The sequence below is a fragment of the Crotalus tigris genome, unplaced genomic scaffold (genome assembly GCF_016545835.1).
Source record: "Crotalus tigris isolate CLP2741 ecotype Arizona unplaced genomic scaffold, ASM1654583v1 scf7180000019553.37968852642:3898890, whole genome shotgun sequence".
NCBI classification, from domain to species: Eukaryota; Metazoa; Chordata; class Lepidosauria; order Squamata; family Viperidae; genus Crotalus; species Crotalus tigris.
The window spans coordinates 1,785,264-1,806,438 of NW_024097591.1; the positions used below are offsets into that span (position 1 = coordinate 1,785,264).

The 21,175-nt window shown below is 44.9% G+C and overlaps 1 protein-coding gene across 1 annotated transcript; it reads left to right on the top strand.

The window, feature by feature from the left end:
• Nucleotides 1–3,237: 3,237 nt before the first annotated feature.
• LOC120317098 (lysosomal acid glucosylceramidase-like) lies at nucleotides 3,238–20,147 on the top strand. Its single transcript, XM_039363402.1, has 12 exons — nucleotides 3,238–3,341; nucleotides 6,059–6,279; nucleotides 9,358–9,516; nucleotides 10,000–10,191; nucleotides 10,789–10,935; nucleotides 12,848–12,981; nucleotides 13,280–13,452; nucleotides 13,666–13,903; nucleotides 15,140–15,367; nucleotides 16,132–16,295; nucleotides 17,296–17,421; nucleotides 18,010–20,147. The coding sequence occupies exons 3-12, from the start codon at nucleotides 9,450–9,452 to the stop codon at nucleotides 18,110–18,112; spliced, it is 1,572 nt and encodes a 523-aa protein (XP_039219336.1). The 5' UTR covers nucleotides 3,238–3,341; nucleotides 6,059–6,279; nucleotides 9,358–9,449; the 3' UTR covers nucleotides 18,113–20,147.
• Nucleotides 20,148–21,175: the final 1,028 nt, after the last annotated feature.

Consider the following 21,175-nt stretch of genomic DNA (forward strand, 5'->3'; position numbering starts at 1 on the left):
GAGGGAGGAAGGGAAGGAAGGAAGAACTGGCACTTTGGCCATTAAACAAAGCCGCCGTTAACCGACACTGTGACTGCTTATGAACTGACCTCACTTTTCGTTTGCAGCAAGTCGTCAACGCGAAGACCAGTCGCAAAGTTATTTTTTCATCACCATCATAACTGCGAACGGTCACTAAAAGAGCCGGCTAAATGAGAGCTACCTGAATCAACCACGCGGCGCAAATTAAAACATTGCAGCCCTTCACCAAGCCAGAAACAACCTGATATGAAAATTGAGCGCCAGGGATTGCAATCCACAGAGGATAAACAGTTGCACCAAAGATTTGCAATCTACCAGAGATTAGTAATACTTGACAGCTTGATTACAAATCACACCCTTTTCTAGAGATGGAATAATAGTTGGAGCCTGGCGCATAAATAAATGAGATATTTAACAGATGACAACTGGTTGGTACAACTCTGCCACCTGCCAGTCACCTGATCCTGCTCATACACAACAAGCAGACAAGGCGGGCCAGCCCAAATGCCATTCCCAGCCAATGACCTGATCCAGCCTCAAGTCCTTTTGACCCCCAACCCTTACACCAATTCTTGCACTCTTGTACACTCTCCCATTGCGGGCCCCTCGCTCACCTGCGGGGAGAAGCAGAAAATGATTTTTAAATTTTGCCGCAGGGGGGCTGAAATCTTACGGTCAGTCCCTAACCTAACGACCGTAAGGCAGCCTGCCCGTTGCAGTCGTTAAGTTGCAACGATTGCAAAGCAGGTCACCCACGGGACCGACCTGATTTCACAACCTGTTTTGCGGCTATTCCAGTTGTAAAGCAAACTCCTCGTTGGTTTGTTGCCAAAAACCAGACGCAATTAACAGAATAAGAGAGCTGGAAGGGACCTTGGAGGTCTTCTAGTCCAGCCCCCTGCTCAGGCAGGAAGCCCTATACCATTTCAGACAAAGGGCTACCCAGTCTCTTCTTCAAAACCTCAAGGAAGGAAGGAAGGAAGGAAGGAAGGAAGGAAGGAAGGAAGGAAGGAAGGATAGCAGAGTAACAGACCTGGAAGGGAAGAAGCCCTAAATGTCTAATTTCTTCTTTAAAAGCTCCCGTGATGGAGCAGCCACAACTTCTGGAGGCAAGTTGTTCCACTGATTAATTGTTCTCCCTGTCAGGAAATGTCTCCTGGGTTCTAGAACATGCTCTCCTTGGTGAGTTTCCATCCGTTGCCGGTTTTCGTTCGGCACAAACACACCGTAGAACACGGCCACGTGACCGCGGGGTGCCACAACACGCCAGTTGCTGCGTGCTTGATGTGCAGTCCTGTCACCACCAGGGGGAGCCACTGTTGGAACTTCAGAACCAGGTCTGTTCTTGTAACTTGGAACGGTTGCTAAGCAACCGCTCGTAAGTCGAGGACATTGATAAGGACACACATATGCACACTGCCTTAATCCTGAAATCAGAAGGTCTGGAGATGGGCAGAGTTGGAAGGATTTCGAACTCGGCGTCAGCGCTAGTCACCTGCGGAGTGAAACCTGCTCCTGGCCAGTTAGTTGTCTTGTGACTGGATTTGGAAAGCAGGTTGCACAAACACCTTGTTGTTCAACGAAAGGATTAAAAAAGTTGTGTAACTGCCAGTTTTTTTTTTATGCCTCCTCTCTCCCATCCTTAAGCTCTTTGCTGCAGTCCAGATAGTCCCTGACTTACGACGACGACGGAAAAGTGAACTTTGCCCCATTTTACGACCTCGTTGTTAACTTAGAAACACCATTGTTAAGTGAAGCTGGCTTGTCAGAGGGTCACCAATCACATAATCCCCGGGACACTCCAGCTGTCATAAATATGAGTCGGTTGCCCTGCGTCTGCATTTGGATCACACGACCCCGGAAATCTGGGCCTCAACAGCCGTCGTAAGTCGAGAACTACCTGTCAAATGAAGGAAAGTATGGTTGGTGCAGTAACAAGAAGCACTAATTATCTGTTGATTAGTCACCTGTCGGCTCCAGTTGATGGCTGGGCAGAGAACCACAAAAATGTGATTTCTTCCACAAATAAGCCTGGCTGAGTCTTGCTATAATTACTGGCCGTCTCCAAGCACTTTCTCGAGCGGCAGCTTTAAAGCTACACCTTCCTTTCAACCACAAATCACACAACCACACAACCACACCGATGCAGGCCACGGAGGAACCAGCTTCTCCTGATTAGCCTCCCAGAACGCAGTATATAGATATAGATAGATATATTTTCATTCTAAGTTCTGTGCCTCCTCTCAGCTCCCTCGCCCTGGAACGGAGGGAGGTCCGGGAAGAACAGAAGCGGCACCACAAAGCCCATCTGCCCCAGCAGAAAGGAAACGAGGTGTTTTGAGCAGGGTAAGTTTTCCAGATGCTTCTTTAATATTGCTACGATGAAGACGGGAGTCCTCGGATTTGCAAAATTTGTTTGCTAAGCAAGACCGGTTACTTTTGCCCCGTTTTACAGTACAACCTTTTTTGCTCAGTTGTTCAGTAAATCACTGCCCTGGTTTAGTGGCACGGTTGTTAAGAGAATCCAGCTTCTCCCTTTTGATTTTGCTTCTCAGGAGGACACAAAAGGGGGGTCACGTGACCCCAGGAGACACTGCGACCATCCTAAATGTTAAGTCATTTGGCCCAGCGTCTGAATGTCGACCCCATGGCTCTGGGGGTGCTGGAACGGTCGTACGTGTGAAAAACGGTCCTAAGTCAGTTTTTCCCAGTGCTGTTGTGACTTTGGTCACTAAATGGACTGTTGTAAGAGAGAAGGGGGGAGGGGGAGGAGGAGGAGAATTAGGAGAATTAGAAGAATTAGAAGAAGAATTAGAAGAAGGAGAAGGAGAAGGAGAAGGAGAAGGAGAAGAAGAAGAAGAAGAAAAGGAGGAGGAGGAGGAGAATTAGAAGAATTACAAGAAGAGTTAGAAGAATTAAAATAATTAGAAGAATAATTCGGAGGAGGAGAAGAATTAGAACTAGAAGAAGAAGGAGGAGGAGGAGGAGGAGGAGGAGGAGGAGGAAGAAGAAGAAGAAGAAGAAGAAGAAGAAGAAGGGAAGGGAAGGAAGGAAGGAAGGAAGGAAGGAAGGAAGGAAGGAAGGAAGAAAGAAAGAAAGAAAGATCCCTGGGAAAGAAATGAACTGAAAGTTGGTGCCAGGCGCTTAACACTTGTGTCTTTTCCACGCCCCCTTTCCACTCCCCTCCTCCTCCTCCCCTCCTCCTTTTCCACCAGTCAGCCCACGTGACCGCCGATCAGCTGATCTTCCCTTTTTGAACGGCTTGAGCTGCGACCTCCCTTGCGCTGCGAAGGCGCTAGTCCCTAGGAAATCAGGGCGCGGTACGTGTGGCGGAGGAGGAGAAGGGGGCGATTATGTCTTTAGCGATAAGGGCAGAAATAGCGGCGGGGTGGTGACGGTCATCTTAATTACCATAATGCTCGTGGTTTGTATTGCACTCCTGCGTTACTCAGATGCGGTGGGGGAGGGGGTGGGGATGGAGGCCTTCTCTTGCACTAGCGAGCCCCTCCTCCCTCCCTCCCTCCCTCTCTCTCTCCCCTTCCTTCTTTCCTTCCTTCCTTCCTTCCTTCCTTCCTTCCTTCCTTCCTTCCTTCCTTCCTTCCTTCCTTCCTTCCTTCTCTCTCTCCTTCCTTCTTTCTCTCTCTCCCTTATTCTTCTTCCCTCCCTACCTCTCCTTCCTTCTTTCTCTCTCTCCCTTATTCTTCCTCCCTCTCTCCCTCCCTCTCCTCCTCCTCTCTCTCCTTCCTTCTTTCTCTCCCTTATTCTTCCTCCCTCCCTCCCTCTCTTCACCCACCGATTGGCCCAAAGTCATCCAGATGGCTTTCATGCCTGAGGCAGAACTAGAACTCCCCGGCTCCTGGTGATAGACGCAAAGTCACCCCTACAGCTTTCACCCTTTCCTGATTTCTAGTCTGGTGCCTCCACCATTACTTGCATGTTTATTGGGAAGAAAGCCATACATTGGGAAATATGAAAGTAACACCTAGGCCAGGGTGAAGGCCTAAACTGGGGATTAAGGGACTAGTCCTCTTGAGATCCATTTGCATCACCCACCCACTCACCTCTAACACAGCTCTTGGCAGCTTGCAATCTGATGGATACAAGAACTAAATTTCATTTCTAATGGGTGCCATTGCACACACACACACACACACACACACACACAGAGAGAGAGAGAGAGAGAGAGGGAGCTCTACCTGTTGAACATTTGCCTGTTAGGGACCTGCGTAGCTGCTGGCTGGTTGGTAAGTAATGGGGGAAGCCATAGAGGAGCGTGAAATGTGCTGGAAGTTTGAGTTAGAACCGAATGGATGAAATGTATTGTGGTTGCTGTGTTTGTGTGGTGGGTGGCACAGCCAGCCAGCCAGGTGTTTAGACTGGATTTGGCATCTTGGTCCACCTCTTCAGTCTTTCCCAAGGGCCCTGGGATGGGCAGAGGTTGGTGTTTAATAATATTAAAGGCATAATTGCAGGATTTAAGCTGCTCCGAGTCAAGCTGCCTTTTGCAATTGACCGATGGGGAATTTGTCAATGCCGATGGGGTTCAATTGCTATTGTTGTGGTCTGTCACAGAGTCAGCCGGGTGTTTAGACTGGATTTGGCATTTTTGTCCTTTGGTCAAGTCCTTCCTAAGGAAGTGGGAGAGGCAGATGTTGTTGTTCTTCTTCCTCCCCTCTCCTCCTCCTCCTCCTTCCTCTGCCTTCTCCTCTTTCTCTTCCTCTTCCTCGTCCTCCTCCCTCTTCCTTCCTCCTTCTCTTCCTCCTTCCTCTTCTTCCTTCTCCTTTCTCCTCCTTCTCCTTCCTCCTCCTCCTTTCTCTTCCTCTTCTTCTTCCTCCTCCTCCTCTTCCTTCTTCCTTTTTCTTCCTCCTCCTCCTCTTTCTCCTTCCTCTTCTTCTTCTTCTTCCTCCTCCTCCTCCTCCTTCTCCTCGGAAAGTCTTCCCCATTTCATGCAGGTTACCTAAACTTCCTCTGACCCGCTCACCCAAAAGATTGAAGGCACCAGGCCAAGCCACAAGTGGCTGCCAGAGAACGAGATGCCTCAGCAAATCACTTACTTCCTCTCCTTGCCATGCCGACTGGAAGTAAACGTCGCCTCTTGAGCCAAGCGCAGCTTGCCCTCCCGTACTTTGGGTTCTTCCCTCCCAGCTCGAGAGGAGAAAGCTGAACTTTCTCTGTGGCAACACTTCCTGACCAACTTTTCATCATCCCGTACAGCGTGTGCCAACTCCTGCCCACAAAAGAGGCGTTTTTGCTTGAGGACGCTGGTTGTTCCGGAGGCTACAAGGAACGTGCCCGTTATGGGCACGTGGAGTTGTCGAACCTCCCAGCTTGTACACTGTGAGGCTACCTCCGTCCAGTGACTCAGTGTCGACAGCCCCAAAACACTGTGGGGAGGAGTCTACTCCTGCGAGGAGTCCTCAGCTTACGTCCACAGTGGGGACCGGAATATCTGTCGCTAAACAAGGCGCTTGTTAAGTCAGGTGTGCCAATTTTACGACCTTCCCCCCTCCCCACCGGTGTTAAGCCAATCACCACTCCGCTACCGCTAGGCCTTGAGTTGCCACCACAGTTGGGCCCAATGTTTCGGTCGCTAACCGAGACAGGTGTTCTGTGAGTCGTGCCCCCGTTTGACGACCTTTTCCTGATAAGTGTTCATTTGGTCACCTGGTGATTAAATGGACCTTCCTTCCCCCGTTGACTGGGCTAGCCAGAAGGTCGCCAAAGGGGAACGGGATGCTGCAACCATCGTAAACGTGAGTCAGTTGCCAAGCTAATGATGGGATTGTTCAATGAACCCAGCTGGGTTTCCTGCCTGAGCAGGGGGTTGGACTAGATGACCTCTGAGGTCCCTTCCAACTTTTTTTATATTATTATTATTACTACTACTATTACTATTACTATTATTACTATTATCCCTAAATAGACTGTTGTGAGTTGGCGATGAATCTGTAAATCCTCTTCCAGGTCAGGCAAGTAGCATTTAACTGATGTGGTATAACTAGTTCAAAAGTATTTCCTTTTTTGTTCCTCCCTTCAGTTGAGTGTCGCCTGCTACGCTGAGCTGCAAAAAGCAACAGTTGCATCCTGGCTGCCGAGGTGTAAGTGCGTCTTCAGGAGCTTTTACAAAACCCAGAAATATTTTTAAAACACCCCTGGCACACCACCCAGTCCTTGGAGGATAGGACCGAAATGGCGTTAATTTCAGCGGAGATATATATATATTTAATTTCATCTTGTGCTTGAATTGATGAGAGACTGGTAAGTTGACATTCCTGCTTTTATCGTCTTAATTAAGGTTGGTTTGTTTTTAATGAAGGATGCTGAAGGACATGGTCCCAGCCTGGCTTGATGCCACCACGCTGCTTTTATAGTTTAGGTATGTGGTTACACTGATGCAAAGATGTCCGGGCTATTTTCTGAGTGGAATTTTCAAACAATGTTTTTTGCTTTGATTGTTTTCGTTAAGTGCTGGGTGGGGCGGGGGGAAATGATGGATGATACTCAGCTGGTTTTGAGGCTCAAGGAAGAATTGTCACCCCACTTCCCCCCCCATCCTGTATAGACCAACGCTTTTAATTACTCAATTATTCACCTTATTTATGCCAAATTTTCTTTATGAATGAGATGGCTTCTTCCAAGCCTTTGGCTACTCGCAGTTGCCTCCTTTCTGCATCAACGTCTGGCGGAAGGGCTGCGTTTATGGTGAACTCGGCGGCCAAAGGCTACCTGGCTAACCTAGTTTGTATTTTGCACCCTTCTAGAACCAGCTTGGTGTCCCGATTAAAGGCATCGGATGAAAAACTGGGTGTCCGTGAGTTCTAATGCTCCATTGGGCACAAAGCCAGCTGGGTGGCCTTGGGCCAGCCACTTTCTCTCAGCCCTAGGAAGGAGGCAATGGCAAACTACGTCTGAAAAACCTTGCCGAGGAAGTTAGCCCTCAACTTAACAACTATCTGTTTAGCGGTCGTTGGAAGTTGAAAAAAGTGGCTGATGGCCAGTCCTTCTAATATCATTCATTTCGCAGCTGCAGCGATTCGCTTAAACAGCCATGCCAAAAAGGTTGTGAAATCAGAGGTGACCCATTTAACAAAACCCTTGGCTTACCCAAAAAAATCCTGGGTCCATCTGGGGTCGTAAACCGAGAACTGCCTATAGTCAGACAGGTTTCCCCCCCCCCCTGCCAGGACTGGAGAATGTAGGACTAAACCTACGTTAACATTAACCTACATTGATGGTGTGCAATTGATGGGGATTTGCACAAGAGTTAAGAGGATCATAAACTCGCACGCTGGATTTGTACCACGTAGTTGAGGAAAACCACGCTGGGGTGGTTTGATGCTGGGACGTGGGGCGCTCCTGCTAGGATTGTGCAAATTTGGACATTTGACGTCAAAATATCCTTTTGGGATTGCAAAGGCTTTTCTTTTTTCTTTTTTCCGGCTATTCCAGTTGTGTGCTGAGGGCTGAACAATATGTTTCTTGCTGGAGAATAGACTAGAATAGAATTAGAATTAGAATAATAGAATAGAATAGAATAGAATAGAATAGAATAGAATAGAATAGAATAGAATAGAATAGAATAGAATAGAATAGAATAAGAGAATATAAATAGAATAGAATAGAATAATAGAATAGAATAGAATAGAACAGAATAGAAGAATAGAAGAGAGAAGAGAGAATAGAATATAGAATAGAATATAGAATAGAAAAGAATAGAATATAGAATATAGATTAGAATATAGAATATAGATTATAATAGAATAGAATATAGAATAGAATAGAATAGAAATTCAGACGCTCGGAAACTGACTTGTATTTATGACGGTCGCAGTGCCTTGGAATCACGTCATTCCTTTTGCGACCATCTGACCAGCAATGTCCACAGGAAAGACAGGTTCACTTAACAACTGTATCACTAACTTCACGCAGTGATTCAGTGAACAACGGCGGCAAGCAAAGTCATAAAATGGAGCAAAAATAACCCTTGTCTCACTTAGTGACAGAAATTTTGAGCTGCATTATTGGTCGTGACTAAGGAACAGAAGTCCCGAACTAAGGAACAGAAATATTTTGCATATTTCTAATGCTAGACTAAAAAAACAAAAACAAAAAAACAAAGGTAGTTCTGTTATTCTTATTTTGTATTTTTTATTTTAGTCCTAGCTAAGCGAAGGAAACGATCTTCATTTAACTCCCTGTTATTCCGTGTTCTGTCTTGACTGATTCGAAGATAGTTCTTTAAAAATCATATTTATCGGAGGAGGTCTGATTTGTCCATCTTCTGGTGGGGGTTTATTTTGTTTTCTCAAAAAGCTGGGAATGAAAACGAGCGTTTTCGCATAAGCCATTTTCTTTGTGTGTGTTTTTTTTGTTGTTGTTGTTTTGAAGATTAAGAAAAATTCACTCCCTGCCAGGGGAGACACTGCCAACTTTTCTTTAAAAAAAAATTGAGTTTATCTGTGGGGGAAAAAAATCCCTCTTCTGTTAGTGTGCTTCTAATCCTCTGGGTTGGTTTTTTTTTTTTTTTTCCTTCTTCCCTGTATCATTTCTGGTTAAGAGGATAATTGTGGTGTTGTAACAGGCGAGGCGTGGAAAAAAAAAAAGGCCGGAGGATTTAACGAAGGGTATAAAAGATTTCCTGAGGAAGCGTTACAAGTTTTGCTTTAAAAAAAAAAACAAACTGCTTTGGAAATTGGCCAAGGCAAAAAGGAATTATTATTATTTTTTTACATTTGGGCCGAAAGGAAGGTGACGGAGAACCCAGCGGATAAAATTGTCAAGCGGGAATTCGACAGGTAATGTCCCGAGTTCAAATTTAACCAGGCCCTACAAAATCTTTTCTCCTTCCTCTCCGAGACTAAATTCTCAGAAGGCGATGGGCGCTGAGTTAGAAGGCTGCAGATCTGTATTGAAGAAAGTCAGAAGTCACTCTTTTTAACTGCCCCCCCCTTAGATCCTCTTTTCTTTTTTCTCTTTTCTCTTTTCGTTTCTCTTCTCTTTTTTCTTTCCTTCTTTCCTTTATCTTTCCTTCTGTCACTTTCTATTTTATCTTAAAACAACCCAATGAAGTTGCTTAAAAATAAATAGAAGGAGTTTTGAACAGGCTATCCATGCAGTCTGAAAAAACAAGGAATGGTGATGTTTAAAATTGCTCGATTAGTCTTTTCCTCTCATTTGCAATATTAAACATCACCATTCCTTGTTTTTTTAGACTGCATGGATAGCCTGTCCTTATGAATATTTAAGGCTCTCAGACTAGTAAATCTGATTGTGAATTTTTAGAGTCACTTTGATTTGCTACTTGATTTGAATTGGAATTTCCTGTCCTTGTTTCAGGGGTTTTTGTAGGTACGAAGAACCACCTGGGTGGAACCTCTCATCTCCTAATTTCTTGATTTTGCAACCCAGCGTGAGACATTGGTGGGATTATGGCATCCGTGACAAGCTGGCTTCTCGCTTTGGTCTTCTTACTGGCTGTGGCCAAGACAGCAACGGGTGAGTTTGGGGGGAAATTGATTTTGCCTTCCTGCAAAAATTCTTTTGACCCTGCACGCAGTTTCGTCCAATTTGGCTTTGTGTGAACTGTTTTGGCTAAGTTTAAAAGAGAAAAAAACTCCAAGTTTGCTGTAAATCTCCATGGAAGTGTGGAGCCTCCATGTTGAAAGGCAGTTTACCTTTAAACAAAGTATTTAGCTGCTGTAAGAGGGAGGCATTCCTGCTTGACACCTGTGCTTGTTTGACAGCAAGAACATGAGGAGAAGGCAGATCCTTAATTTAAACTAGGACTTCCCGCTTTTTTTTTTTTTGTAAGTGTGCAAAACAGGCCCAAATCCTCTTTTTTCAGTGCCGTTGTGACTTTGAACGGTTGCTAAAAGGCCCGTCGTAAATCGAGGATTACCCGTATATTCCTAATGTCTATTCTACATCTGTCGATTTTGTCGATTTTCGTAAAAATCGTTCCCTTCCTTCTCCATTCAGGAAGCCGACCTTGTGTCCCGAAATATTTTGGTGACAATGCTGTTGTGTGCATTTGTAACAGCACGTATTGCGACACGCAAGACCCCGTCTCTCTCCCCCCTTTGGGTCAGTTTGTGGTGTACGAAAGCAGCAAGTCCGGAAAACGGCTGGAACGCAGAGAAGGCTATTTTCAGAAGCTGACGGCCAAACCAGGTATTTCTCCCACGGAGGTGTCAGGACTACAAGTCCCATCTCCCCAGGGTCACGTGATCAAAATTCAGATGTTTGGCAACTGATTCATATTTATTATTATTGTTATTATTATTAATAATAATAGCCTATCCCAGGTCCTTGGTAAGGACTTAATAGGGTGGACAAAAATGCCAAATCCAGTCTAAACATCTGGCTGACTATGAATAATAATAATAATAATAATAATAATATAGCCTATCCCAGGTCCTTGGTAAAGACTTAATAAGTGGACAAAAATGCCAAATCCAGCCTAAACATCTGGCTGACTGTGATGATGATGATGATGATGATATAATAATAATAATAATATAATAATAATAATAATAATATGTAATGCCTATATACTCAGACTTTACCTTAGCAGCTATTAGGTTGTTTGTTAGGACTTGAACTATTAAGGTTTTACCAGTCCCAGACCATGAATCAAATTGAAGATTAAATCAATAATAATATGCCTCCAGTTGTAATGGTCTTTATTTTATGTATGTATTTATAAAATGTCTAGGCCACCTCTGTTGCCTCAGTGTAACTCTTCCTTTGCACCCTTCCTTTCCTTAGATGTTCTTCTGATTTTGGAGACGGCCCAGCGGTATCAAAGAATAAAAGGATTTGGGGGGTCCGTCACTGATGCAGCCTCCATCAACATCCTGGCTCTGTCGCCGAACACCCAGAAAAATCTACTCCGTTCCTACTTCTCGGAGGAAGGTGAGCATGAGTGCAAGGGGTTTAGTGGTTGAAGAGGGAGGTAAGAGGGATCTAAAAGGAATTCGGTTTAGAACAGGGGTAGGCAACCTTGGTTCTTTTATGACTCGTGGACTTCAACTCCCAGAATTCCTGAGTCAGCCATGCTGAGAGGAAAGGGAGAGGTTTCCAAGCTGAGCCATGCTGGCTCAGGAATTCTGGGAGTTGAAGTCCATGAGTCAGAGGGGGCCATAGTTCCCCCATGCTGGCTCAGGAATTCTGGGAGTTGAAGTCCATGAGTCATGAGGGGGCCATAGTTTCCCCATGTTGGCTCAGGAATTCTGGGAGTTGAAGTCCACCAGTCGTGAAGGAAGCCATAATTCCCCCATGTTGGCTCAGGAATTCTGGGAGTTGAAGTCCATGAGTCAATGAAGGGAGCCATAATTCCCCCATGTTGGCTCAGGAATTCTGGGAGTCCATGAGTCATAAAAGAGCCAAGGTTGCCTACCCATGGTTTAGAAGGAAGTTAAGGTGGACACACGTTTGTGCATTGGAACTCCACATTTGAGCTGGAGAAATGATCCTAGCTCCGGGAGCCATTTTTAGCTGGAAAAATAGACCTAGCTCCGGGAACAATGTGGGAATGTGACTAAGTGAAACTGTTTTCAGCTTTGATCTTCCCATTGGAGAACATGAACAGAGGAAACAAATGGGGAGGGAGGAGGAAAAAAAAAAACAAGACAGGCTGGCTCCTGAAAATTAAAATTCTCAGCATCATTGATGGGGCTGAAAAACAAGTTGCTTAACGATGGATGTGTAACAAATAGGCTAGATAAATTACTTTATTCTGTTTATTAACAATGGAAGAATCCAGTTTCCTTCCTTACCTGGATTGGATTGGATTGGACATGCAGGAAGGAGAACTCAGATGAGTGGTATGGATGGATGGATGGATGGATGGATAGATAGATAGATAGATAGATAGATAGATAGATAGATAGATAGATAGATACCCATTCAGGCAGACAAATATGATAGACAAAGATAGATGATAGATGGATGCATGAATGGAGACACATTCAGACAGATAAATGATAGATGATTGATTGATAGACAAACAAACAAAAGATAATAGATGATGGATGGATGAATGGATAGATAGATAGATAGATAGATAGATAGATAGATAGATAGACAGACAGATAGACAGACAGATAGCGACCCATTCAGATAGATAGATGATTGATAGACAAAGATGGATGATAGATGATGGATGGATGAATAGAGACACATTCAGACAGATAAATGATAGGTGATTGATAGACAAAAGATAATAGATGATGGATGGATGGATGGATGGATGGATGGAGAGAGAGAGAGAGAGAGAGAGAGAGAGAGAGAGAGACTGGATTGTATTGCAGGAACAAGAATTTAATTTATGACAAGAATTCTACATGCAAGCCATTCAATGTGTCAAAACTGTAGTCCATTTTCTCCCCTTGTGTTTATTTTTAATTTCAAAGGGTAGAGGGCAACCTGTCTCTTTTTCATAATGGGGAGTCTATGTCAGAACGTTACACAGCCATGCAGATGCATAAAGAATAGGTCAAAATAAATGTTCATAATTAACAAACCACAAATTACTTCCCCGGCCTTCTGTTGTTACTGTCTTCAAGACAGAATTACCACGTTGTGTTAATCAAAGAAAGTTACGTTGTTCAGACTTCCTGAGAACTAGGCATCATCTATCATCCATCTTTGTCTATCAATCATCTATCATCTATCTATCTGAATGGGTCTCCATCCATCCATCCATCCATCCATCCATCCATCCATCTATTTATCTATCTATCCCTTCCGTGTTTCTACAGGGGGTCCTCGACATCTCCCCCCCACACACACACACTCTTGATTGTCTGCCTCCTACACCCCACAGGGATTGAATACAATCTTGTGCGCATGCCAATGGCGAGCTGTGATTTCTCTATCCGGCCGTACACGTATGACGATTTTCCGTACGACTACGAGCTAAAGAATTTCAGCCTGGTTGCGGAAGACCTACTAATGAAAGTAAGTTTTATCCAAAAGGGGGGGGGGCTGGCAGAAGAGGGGATGACGTATTTCATGGGAAAACCACCTTTTTTGTTTGTTTGTTTTCCTGAAAAAGGAACTGGTTTTTTGGGGGGGGGTTCTCTGTCTGTTTTTGCTTGGAGAATTGGAACAAAGCCATCCCATTCCTCCCCAGCCACCCCCAGGCCCAAATCACACTTTGTCATTTTTCCGAAGAGCATCTGGATCTTCCTCCAGACCCCGGGCGGCCATCGCTGGTCCTTGTTGACCCCCCCCTCCCCACTCTTTCTCCCCACAGATCCCCATTGTGCATCGGGCCAAGGCTATGTCGAAGAGACCCATCTCCCTTATGGCCAGCCCATGGACTGCTCCAATTTGGATGAAAAGCAACGAGGACTGGAAAGGGAAAGGCTGGCTGAAAGGGCAAGCGGGCGATTCCTTCCACAAAACTTGGGCTTCTTATTTTGTCAGGTGAAACGGGCAGAAAAATGCCTTCATTTTGGGGGGAACAGCACCCTCTGCTGTCAGCAGAGGGTATATTTCAGCCTGCAAAGTCTGCATGGTTTTTAAAATTAAAAAAACAAACAAAAACCAGATTTTGGATGGTTAACACCTGAGAGCTGATATCCGATCGTTCTTGCCAGTTTAAATGTGAACCATGGTGTCTTGTTGCCCTTGGCCCAGGTTTCTCGATGCGTACGCTGAGCAGAATTTAACCTTCTGGGCCATCACCGCTCAAAACGAGCCTTCCTCTGGATTTGTGAAAAATTACCCTTTCCAGACTTTGGGGTTCAGCGCAGAATCGCAGCGTGACTTCATTGCTCTGGATCTCGGCCCTGCCCTGGCCCAAAGTTTGCACAAGAAAGTTCGTCTAATTACTCTCGATGACAACCGAATGCATCTCCCTAATTGGGCAAAAGTGGTGAGTGGGGGGGGGCTTAAAATTTCAACACTGGATCTAAAAAGAGGGGCATGGTCCCCCACCTTTCTGGGTTCCCATCCCTCCTTCCTTTTCGTTTAACTTTTTTAAAAATTATTTTTTTAACCAATCAAGCCACTAATCCTTAAGGCTCGGAATGTAAGTTGGAAAGATGGTGCCAGAATTCTATAGCAAGGAAAAAAAAAAAAAAACCAAGATCTTCTGGGTTTTCTTGAAAGCTGAGAATGCAGAATTACTGGAAGTTATAAAAATTCTGATTCCCCCCCCCGGATATCCTGAGTCTCCCCATAGAATGAATATCTGATAAAAAAAAACAGACCAGCAGAGATTTCAAGGTGAATGAAGGAGGGCAGTCTTTGCTTACAACTTGCCCTGCATTGTAGACTCGCAGAGAGGTAAACCACAGCAAAAAATAGGAAGAGCTTTGCTTTCCGGTCTGAAATCAAAATGAAATACGGAGGGGGATGTGTGAAAAACACAATTAAAATTAATTGTTCTAGAACATAAGAATTTTGGAACAGGAAGAGGGCGGATAAATCCATTAGGAAAGGTACCCTTATGTTCTAGCTTAATTTTATTGACACATTTCCTTGACGCCTTCATTTTGAAAGATTATCCAGCACGGCTTCTTTCGGTTAAGGTTCTAGGTCACAATAGGGAAGGTGATGTTTTGAGGTTCTCTTGGTGGTCTCCTGTCCAACAGCCAACGGGCCTTACGTTTTCAAGCTTCATAAGAGTAAGAATGTGAGGTTTTCAAACAGATACCCCTTTGACAAGTGGAAGATGGAGGGACTTCAAGTCCCAGAATTCCCCAGCTAGTATGCTGGTTGGGGAATTCTGGGTGTTTAAGTCCATTTGTCTTAAAGCACGCTGACTGGAGAATTCTGGGAGCTGAAGTCCATCCGTCTTAAAGCACGCTGGCTGGGGGATTCTGGGAGTTGAAGTCCACCCCTCTTAAAGTTTGCTGACTGGAGAATTCTGGGAGTTGAAGTCCACCCGTCTTAAAGCACGCTGGCTGGGGGATTCTGGGAGTTGAAGTCCACCAACTTGCCAAAGTTGAAAAACACTGAAGCTGGATAGTTTTCTAACTGGGTTGATTGTAGGGATTCCTGCAGTTCTCCAGGGCTTAGCCTGACTCTGATGCTGTAAAGTCAGCCCGCATGAGTTTGGGCTTTCCAGCTGTGTGTGATGACACACCCTGTCCTTTTTCCTGTCAAGGTGTTGGGCGGTGACAGTCAAGCCTACCGCTACATTCACGGCATCGGCCTCCACTGGTACATGGATTTCATCAGCCCCGTGAAGGACACGGTGGAAGCCACCCACCGTATCTTCCCCGACTACTTTCTGATTGCCACCGAAGCCTGTGCCGGGTCTTTCTTTTGGGAACGGGATGTTATCCTCGGGTCCTGGGACCGAGGGGAGGACTACAGCCACAGCATCTTGGAGGTACGATGCTGGGTGCATGGAAGAGAGCGGGGGTTGAGCTGATGAAGAAGGGCAGGGAGGAAAGAGAAAGGACGGGGAGGGGAGGAAGGAAGGAAGGAAGGAAGGAAGAGAAGGCAAGGAGAGGGAGAGAAGGATGGAAGGAAGGGAGGGAGGAAGGAAGGAAAGGCAAGGAGAGAGAGGGAGGGAAGGAAGGAAAGAGAAAAAGAAAAAAGGAAAGAAGGAAGGAAAGACAAGGAGAGGGAGGGAAGGCAAGGAGAGAGGAAGGACAGAAGGGAGGAAGGAGAGGAGAGGGAGGGAAGAAAAGAAAGAGAAAAAGAAAGAAAGAGAAAGAAAGAAAGAAAGGAAGGAAGGAAAGGCAAGGAGAGAGAGGGAAGGAAGGAGAAAAGAAAGAGGCAGTGGGAGGAAGAGAAGGGATGGAAGGGACAATGGAAAGAAGGAAGAGCAGAAAGAAAAGAGGGAGGGGGAGAGAAAAAAGGAGACAGAGGCGATGGGTGGAAAAGAAGGGAAGGATCAGAGAACAATGGAAGAAAGAAAGGGAAAGGGTAGCAAAGAGAAGATGAGGGGAAGGAGGGAGGGAGGAAGAGAGGGAGGAATGAGAATTGGAAGGGAAGGGGAAAAAAAGGAAGGAGGGAGAGGGAGGGAGGGAGGAAGGAAGGAAGGGAAAGAGGGAGGAAGGAAGGAGTGTAGGGGAAAAGGAGAGAAAGAAAGGGAGGGAAAGGAATGGAGGGAGAGAGACCCTGATTCCTTCCCTCTCTTCTCTCTAGAACCTGAATCACCACGTCGTCGGTTGGATCGACTGGAACCTGGCCCTGGATTTACAAGGGGGACCCAACTGGGTGAAGAACTTCGTGGATAGTCCAATCATTGTCGACCCCATTGGCGACATCTTCTACAAGCAGCCCATGTTCTACCACTTGGGCCACTTCAGGTGGAACCGCCGGGCAGGGGTGGGGACCCGTGGCCCTTGAGCCCCCAAGGAGTGACCCCCGGGGTTTAGGCGTAGCGATGAAGCTTCAGATAAGAAGCTAGTCCTCTTGGTTCTGTAGAAGATCACCAAGGGAGAAAGGCAACAACGGGAGAGCCGATCTCCGCCTCGTGACAACTCGGTCTAAATTGGGTGAAATCCAATTGGGATGAAAGGATGGATGGGGCAGAAAGGACCCTTTTTAAGGATTCTGGGGGAGGGTTACTTTAGGGGTCTATTAGGTTTAAGTCCACCCTCAATCATAGGTGCTCAATGGAAGTTTAAGGTCAATCGGCTAACCTTAAGCTCAGCCAGCCGATCTTAAGATCAACCGGCTGACCTTAAGCTCAACTGGCAATCTAAGCTCAGCCATCTAACCATAAACTCAACTGACTAATCTTAGGCCCAACTAGCCAACCTTAAGCTCAACCAGCCCACCTTAAGCCTGATCCAGTTGACCTTGTTCAACATTAACCTTAACTGGCCAACCTTAAGCTCAACCGATTGACCTTAAGCTCAACCGATTGACCTTAAGCTCAACCGATTGACCTTAAGCTCAACCGATTGACCTTAAGCTCAATCTATTAACCTTAAGCTCAACCGATTGACCTTAAGCTCAACTGATTAACCTTAAGCTCAACCGATTGACCTTAAGCTCAACTGATTAACCTTAAGCTCAACCGATTGACCTTAAGCTCAACCTATTGACCTTAAGCACAATCAACTAAGCTCTATTAGCCAATCTTCAGTTCAACTAGCCAAGCTTAAGTTCAGCCAACTAACCTTAAACTCAACCAACCAACCTTAAACTCAATGGGTCAACCTTCAATTCAGCCGGCCGACTTTAAGCTCAGCCAATTAATCTTAAGCTCAGCCAGCCCACCTTAAGCTCAGGATTTCCAAACCAGGGTAGATCCTTGCAGTGGGATCTTTCCATCATGGCCTCCTTTTTTCCCCCTCTTAGCAAGTTCATCCTTGAAGGATCACAGCGCGTTGGGCTGACAGTGGTTCAACCTTACTTTAGTTGCAACTTGGAACATGTTGCGGTGCTTCGCCCCGATGGATCGGCAGTGGTGGTGGTCCTAAACCGGTGAGTGTCGGTGTTCTGAAGGGCAATGCTTTCAAACAGCCAGGTTTCTAGTTCTCAAGAAGGCTTTTTTTTCCCCCTCATCAGACATTTTCCCCTCCAACGCAGGCTATCCAAGGCTCACGCCACAAAGTTAACATGTCTCGATTTGAGTGTGATAACTTCTTCCCATTACTTTGTTGACTGCTGGGGATGGCATATATATTTAATAAATACTCAAATAAAACGGAGCACGGCAGTAAAATAAACAAGGTGCCCATTTCAGAGGTCTGAATCTGGCTGTAGCTTTTCACACCAAACTAGGTATCAAAGCGTCTTGCCACCCAGAAACCTGGGCGAGAAAGTTCTCTTTAGAAACCTCGCAGGAATTCGGAGCAGAGAAACATCATGATGAGTATGTTGGACGTAAAAGAAGAAGAAGAAAGTGACCGTTGTGGCTGTGTTTCTCCACCGCTTTGTGACTGCGTTTCTGCTTCTGTTTCTCCTCTCTTTCCCCTTCTCCTTTTCTTGTTCTTTCCCTCTTTTTTTGCTCCTCTCTTCTTTCCCATCTTTTCCTCCTTCCTTTCTTTTTCCACCTATTTTTTTCCGCAGGTCTTTGTTCAGCCTCACCTTCGGACTGACTGACTCGGTTGGTCTTATTTTAACTCAAATCCCTGCCAACTCCATCCAGACGTATCTCTGGCGGCGCCAGTAAAAAAAGGAGTTAGCACGCTGGGTGCCAGTTGGGAGAAAAAGTCGCGGATCCAACAAGATTGTTTACTAACCTTCTTGGGAGCTGAGATGGTGGTTCAGCCCAACGGATGACCTTCTTCTAGGAGATGAACCTTGACCAGGGCTGAGGAAGCAGAGATTTGATGTTTTGGGGGATCAGCAAGACCATGATTCCCAGAGTGTCTGCCAGTACATCAGTCATGGCTAAAATTAACTGAAACCAAGGAGTTCCATTTTCTGGCTGGGAATCTCTTGACGAGACTGTTGGCCATAATGCGATGTGGCCCAACCCTTTGGAAATGCACTTGGTTAAGCCTCAAATGCTGGCTTGCAAGCCACAAGGATCGTTTCTCACGCCTCCAAGCCACATTATGACTTTCATCTGATGGAATTGAACCTGGATGAGCTGGGCTGAGTCCACCTGGTTCTGGATTCCTAGGTACTTCATGGTCAGCATTTCCAATTAAGCGACTGGGAACATATTGTACCCAAGTTTGTTTTTTTTCATTCTACGTCTTCCTTTTTCCCCCCTGTGTAACTCACAACGTGACACCGAAACTTAGCTGATTATATGTACTAGGATCTACCCTTCTCCAGTTTCGGATTACGTGTCCTGCACATGGGAGAATTAAGATGCCTTGTGGATTATTATTACTATTATTAGTGGTTTGTCACACACTCGGCCAGATGTTCAGACTGGATTTGGCATTTTAATACAGCCTCCAAGCACCTAGGATAGACAGGTGTGGTTGTTTGATGGTGTTAAAGCTCTCCTTACAGGATGTCAGCTGTTCCGAGTCCAACTGCCTTTTGTCCGATGGAGACTGTGTCAATGCTGACGGTGTTCAATTATTGTTATGGTTTGTCGCACAGTCATCCAGATATTTTTTTTAAAAATTATAAATTTTATTGAATTAAAAAAAAGGATTAAAAACATTGAACATGGTAAATCAACATTTGACAGACATCTCAGTCCATATTTACATTAATTACAAATAAATCTCTTTACAGTAACATCATTCTAATCTCAATCTTGGCTTTTCTCATGACAATGACCTTCATTTTTTTCCCCACCATCTATAAAATTTATTCCATATTTGATAAAAATCTGATTCATCCTGATTTTTTAATCTTTTAGTTATCCTGTCTAATTCTGCGCAATACATGATTTTTTGAATTAATGTTTCCTCACTCGGTAGATCCATAGCTTTCCATTTTTGCGCAAATAATATCCTTGCCTCTGTAAACACGTGAATGAATAAATATGTGTCATCTTTACTTACATTTTTTTCAAGTATTCCTAACAGTAAAGTCTCAGATTTGTACTGAATGTTTTGCATAGTCATTTCTATTGCCCATTCCCAGACCATATGCCAATACGCCTGTGCTTTTCTACATGTCCACCAAACATTAAAAAAAGTGCCCCTTTTTTTTTTACATTTCCAACACATAGATGAATATCCTTTATACATTTTGGCTAATCTGGCTGTCATCCAGATGTTTTGACTGGATTTGAACTTTCTTTGTTCACCCGCTGAGCCTTTCCCAAGGACCTGGGATAGGCAGATGTTTAATAATATTAAAGGTAACCTTGCAAGATTTAAGCTGTGCTAAGTCCAGCTGCCTTTTGCAATTGACGGATGGGGATTTTGTCAACGCCAAAGGTGTTCAAAGGATGCTCCAGAAGTTTTGGGATTGCACCCCAGCTGCCTGTCACTATGGAAACTACCTTTGTTCTCTTCTATTGCTGTTACAATATTTTGCACACGGACTCTTTTCAGTCCATCTTCTCAAGACTGCCTATGCTCAGCTGCCTCGATCAAACCAACATTGTTTCCTCTCTGGAACCCTCATTGAAAAATTGGCTTCCTTGCATGCAGCTTTCAAACCCGTTTGAAGACGGACAACTTGCAGTCGGAGTTTAGTGAACCTCGGATTGGATCTGTGATTTCTTACAGATTTAGGAATAATACTCTTTTGGTGCGAGTAAAAAAAAATACAAAACACATTTAACAACCCTCTTTGTGTTCTGCCTTATTTTGTATCGTAACACAAGCAGCCCAGCTGTGAATTTCACTGGTTTTTCCCCCCAAGCTTTTGCTTTTGTTCAAAAGCATTCTAATCTTTTTTTGTTGTTGTTGTTTTGGTTGCTATAATTGCACTTTTCTTGGTGGGGTTAGGGTTAGTGTTAGGATGGGAGGGGTGTGTGCCTCTGTGTTTCGGTTGTTGTCTTCCCCTAGATGGGAGCATGAAGTGAGATGCTTTGTTTGCTGCGACTAAAAAGAAGACTTGTTTATGCCCCATCTGGAATACATGAAATTTCTGCTGGTGGGATTTTGGGGTGTGACTTTCTTCGGCTTTTTTTTTTTTATCCCCCACTGCTAATCAAAGGCACACACCTTGTGTTGGTTTTCTGCTAAAAACTGACTTGACCTCTCTAGGGAGACTGGTGAAAAGCAACTTTCAACGCTGGTTAGGTGGGTGCAAAACGAACCCCCGTCTCGCTCGATGTTTTTTGTCAAAGCTTGACATGTTTAAAAGAGTTTTGGATGCCCTGGGCTACATCCAAGCAAAGTGTGCCAAAGATTTGAACAGAATCAGAGTCGGAAGGGACTTTGGAGGTCTTCTAGTCCAGTGTTTCTCAACCTTGACAATTTTAAGGGATGTGGACTACAACTCCCAGAATTCCACAGCCAGCAACTAGTCCAACCCCCTATCACTCTATTCAGGTAATCAACCTGGAACTAAGGACCAAATTTCCTGACAATTCGAACAATTAACCGGTGGAGCAACTTGCCTCCAGAAGTTGTGGGTGCTCCAACAATGGAGATTTTTAAGAAGAGACTGGACAGCCTTTTGTTTGGGATGGGATAGGGACTCCTGCCTGAGTAGGGGGTTGGACTAGAGGACCACCAAGGTCCCTTGCAGTTGGTCGCCACAATAAAAAAAAAGATGTTGAGACTCTGGAAAGAGTGCAGAGAAGAGCAACAAAGATGATCAGAGGACTGGAGGCTAAAATATAAAAAGAACAGTTGCCGGAATTGGG

Excerpts from the sequence above, each read along its gene's own strand:
- LOC120317098 (XM_039363402.1), top strand. The coding sequence starts at position 9,450 with ATGGCATCCGTGACAAGCTGGCTTCTCGCTTTGGTCTTCTTACTGGCT. Across the intron at positions 12,982-13,279 it reads CGGAAGACCTACTAATGAAA|ATCCCCATTGTGCATCGGGC; the intron begins GTAAGTTTTATC and ends TTCTCCCCACAG. Across the intron at positions 13,904-15,139 it reads TCCCTAATTGGGCAAAAGTG|GTGTTGGGCGGTGACAGTCA; the intron begins GTGAGTGGGGGG and ends TTTCCTGTCAAG.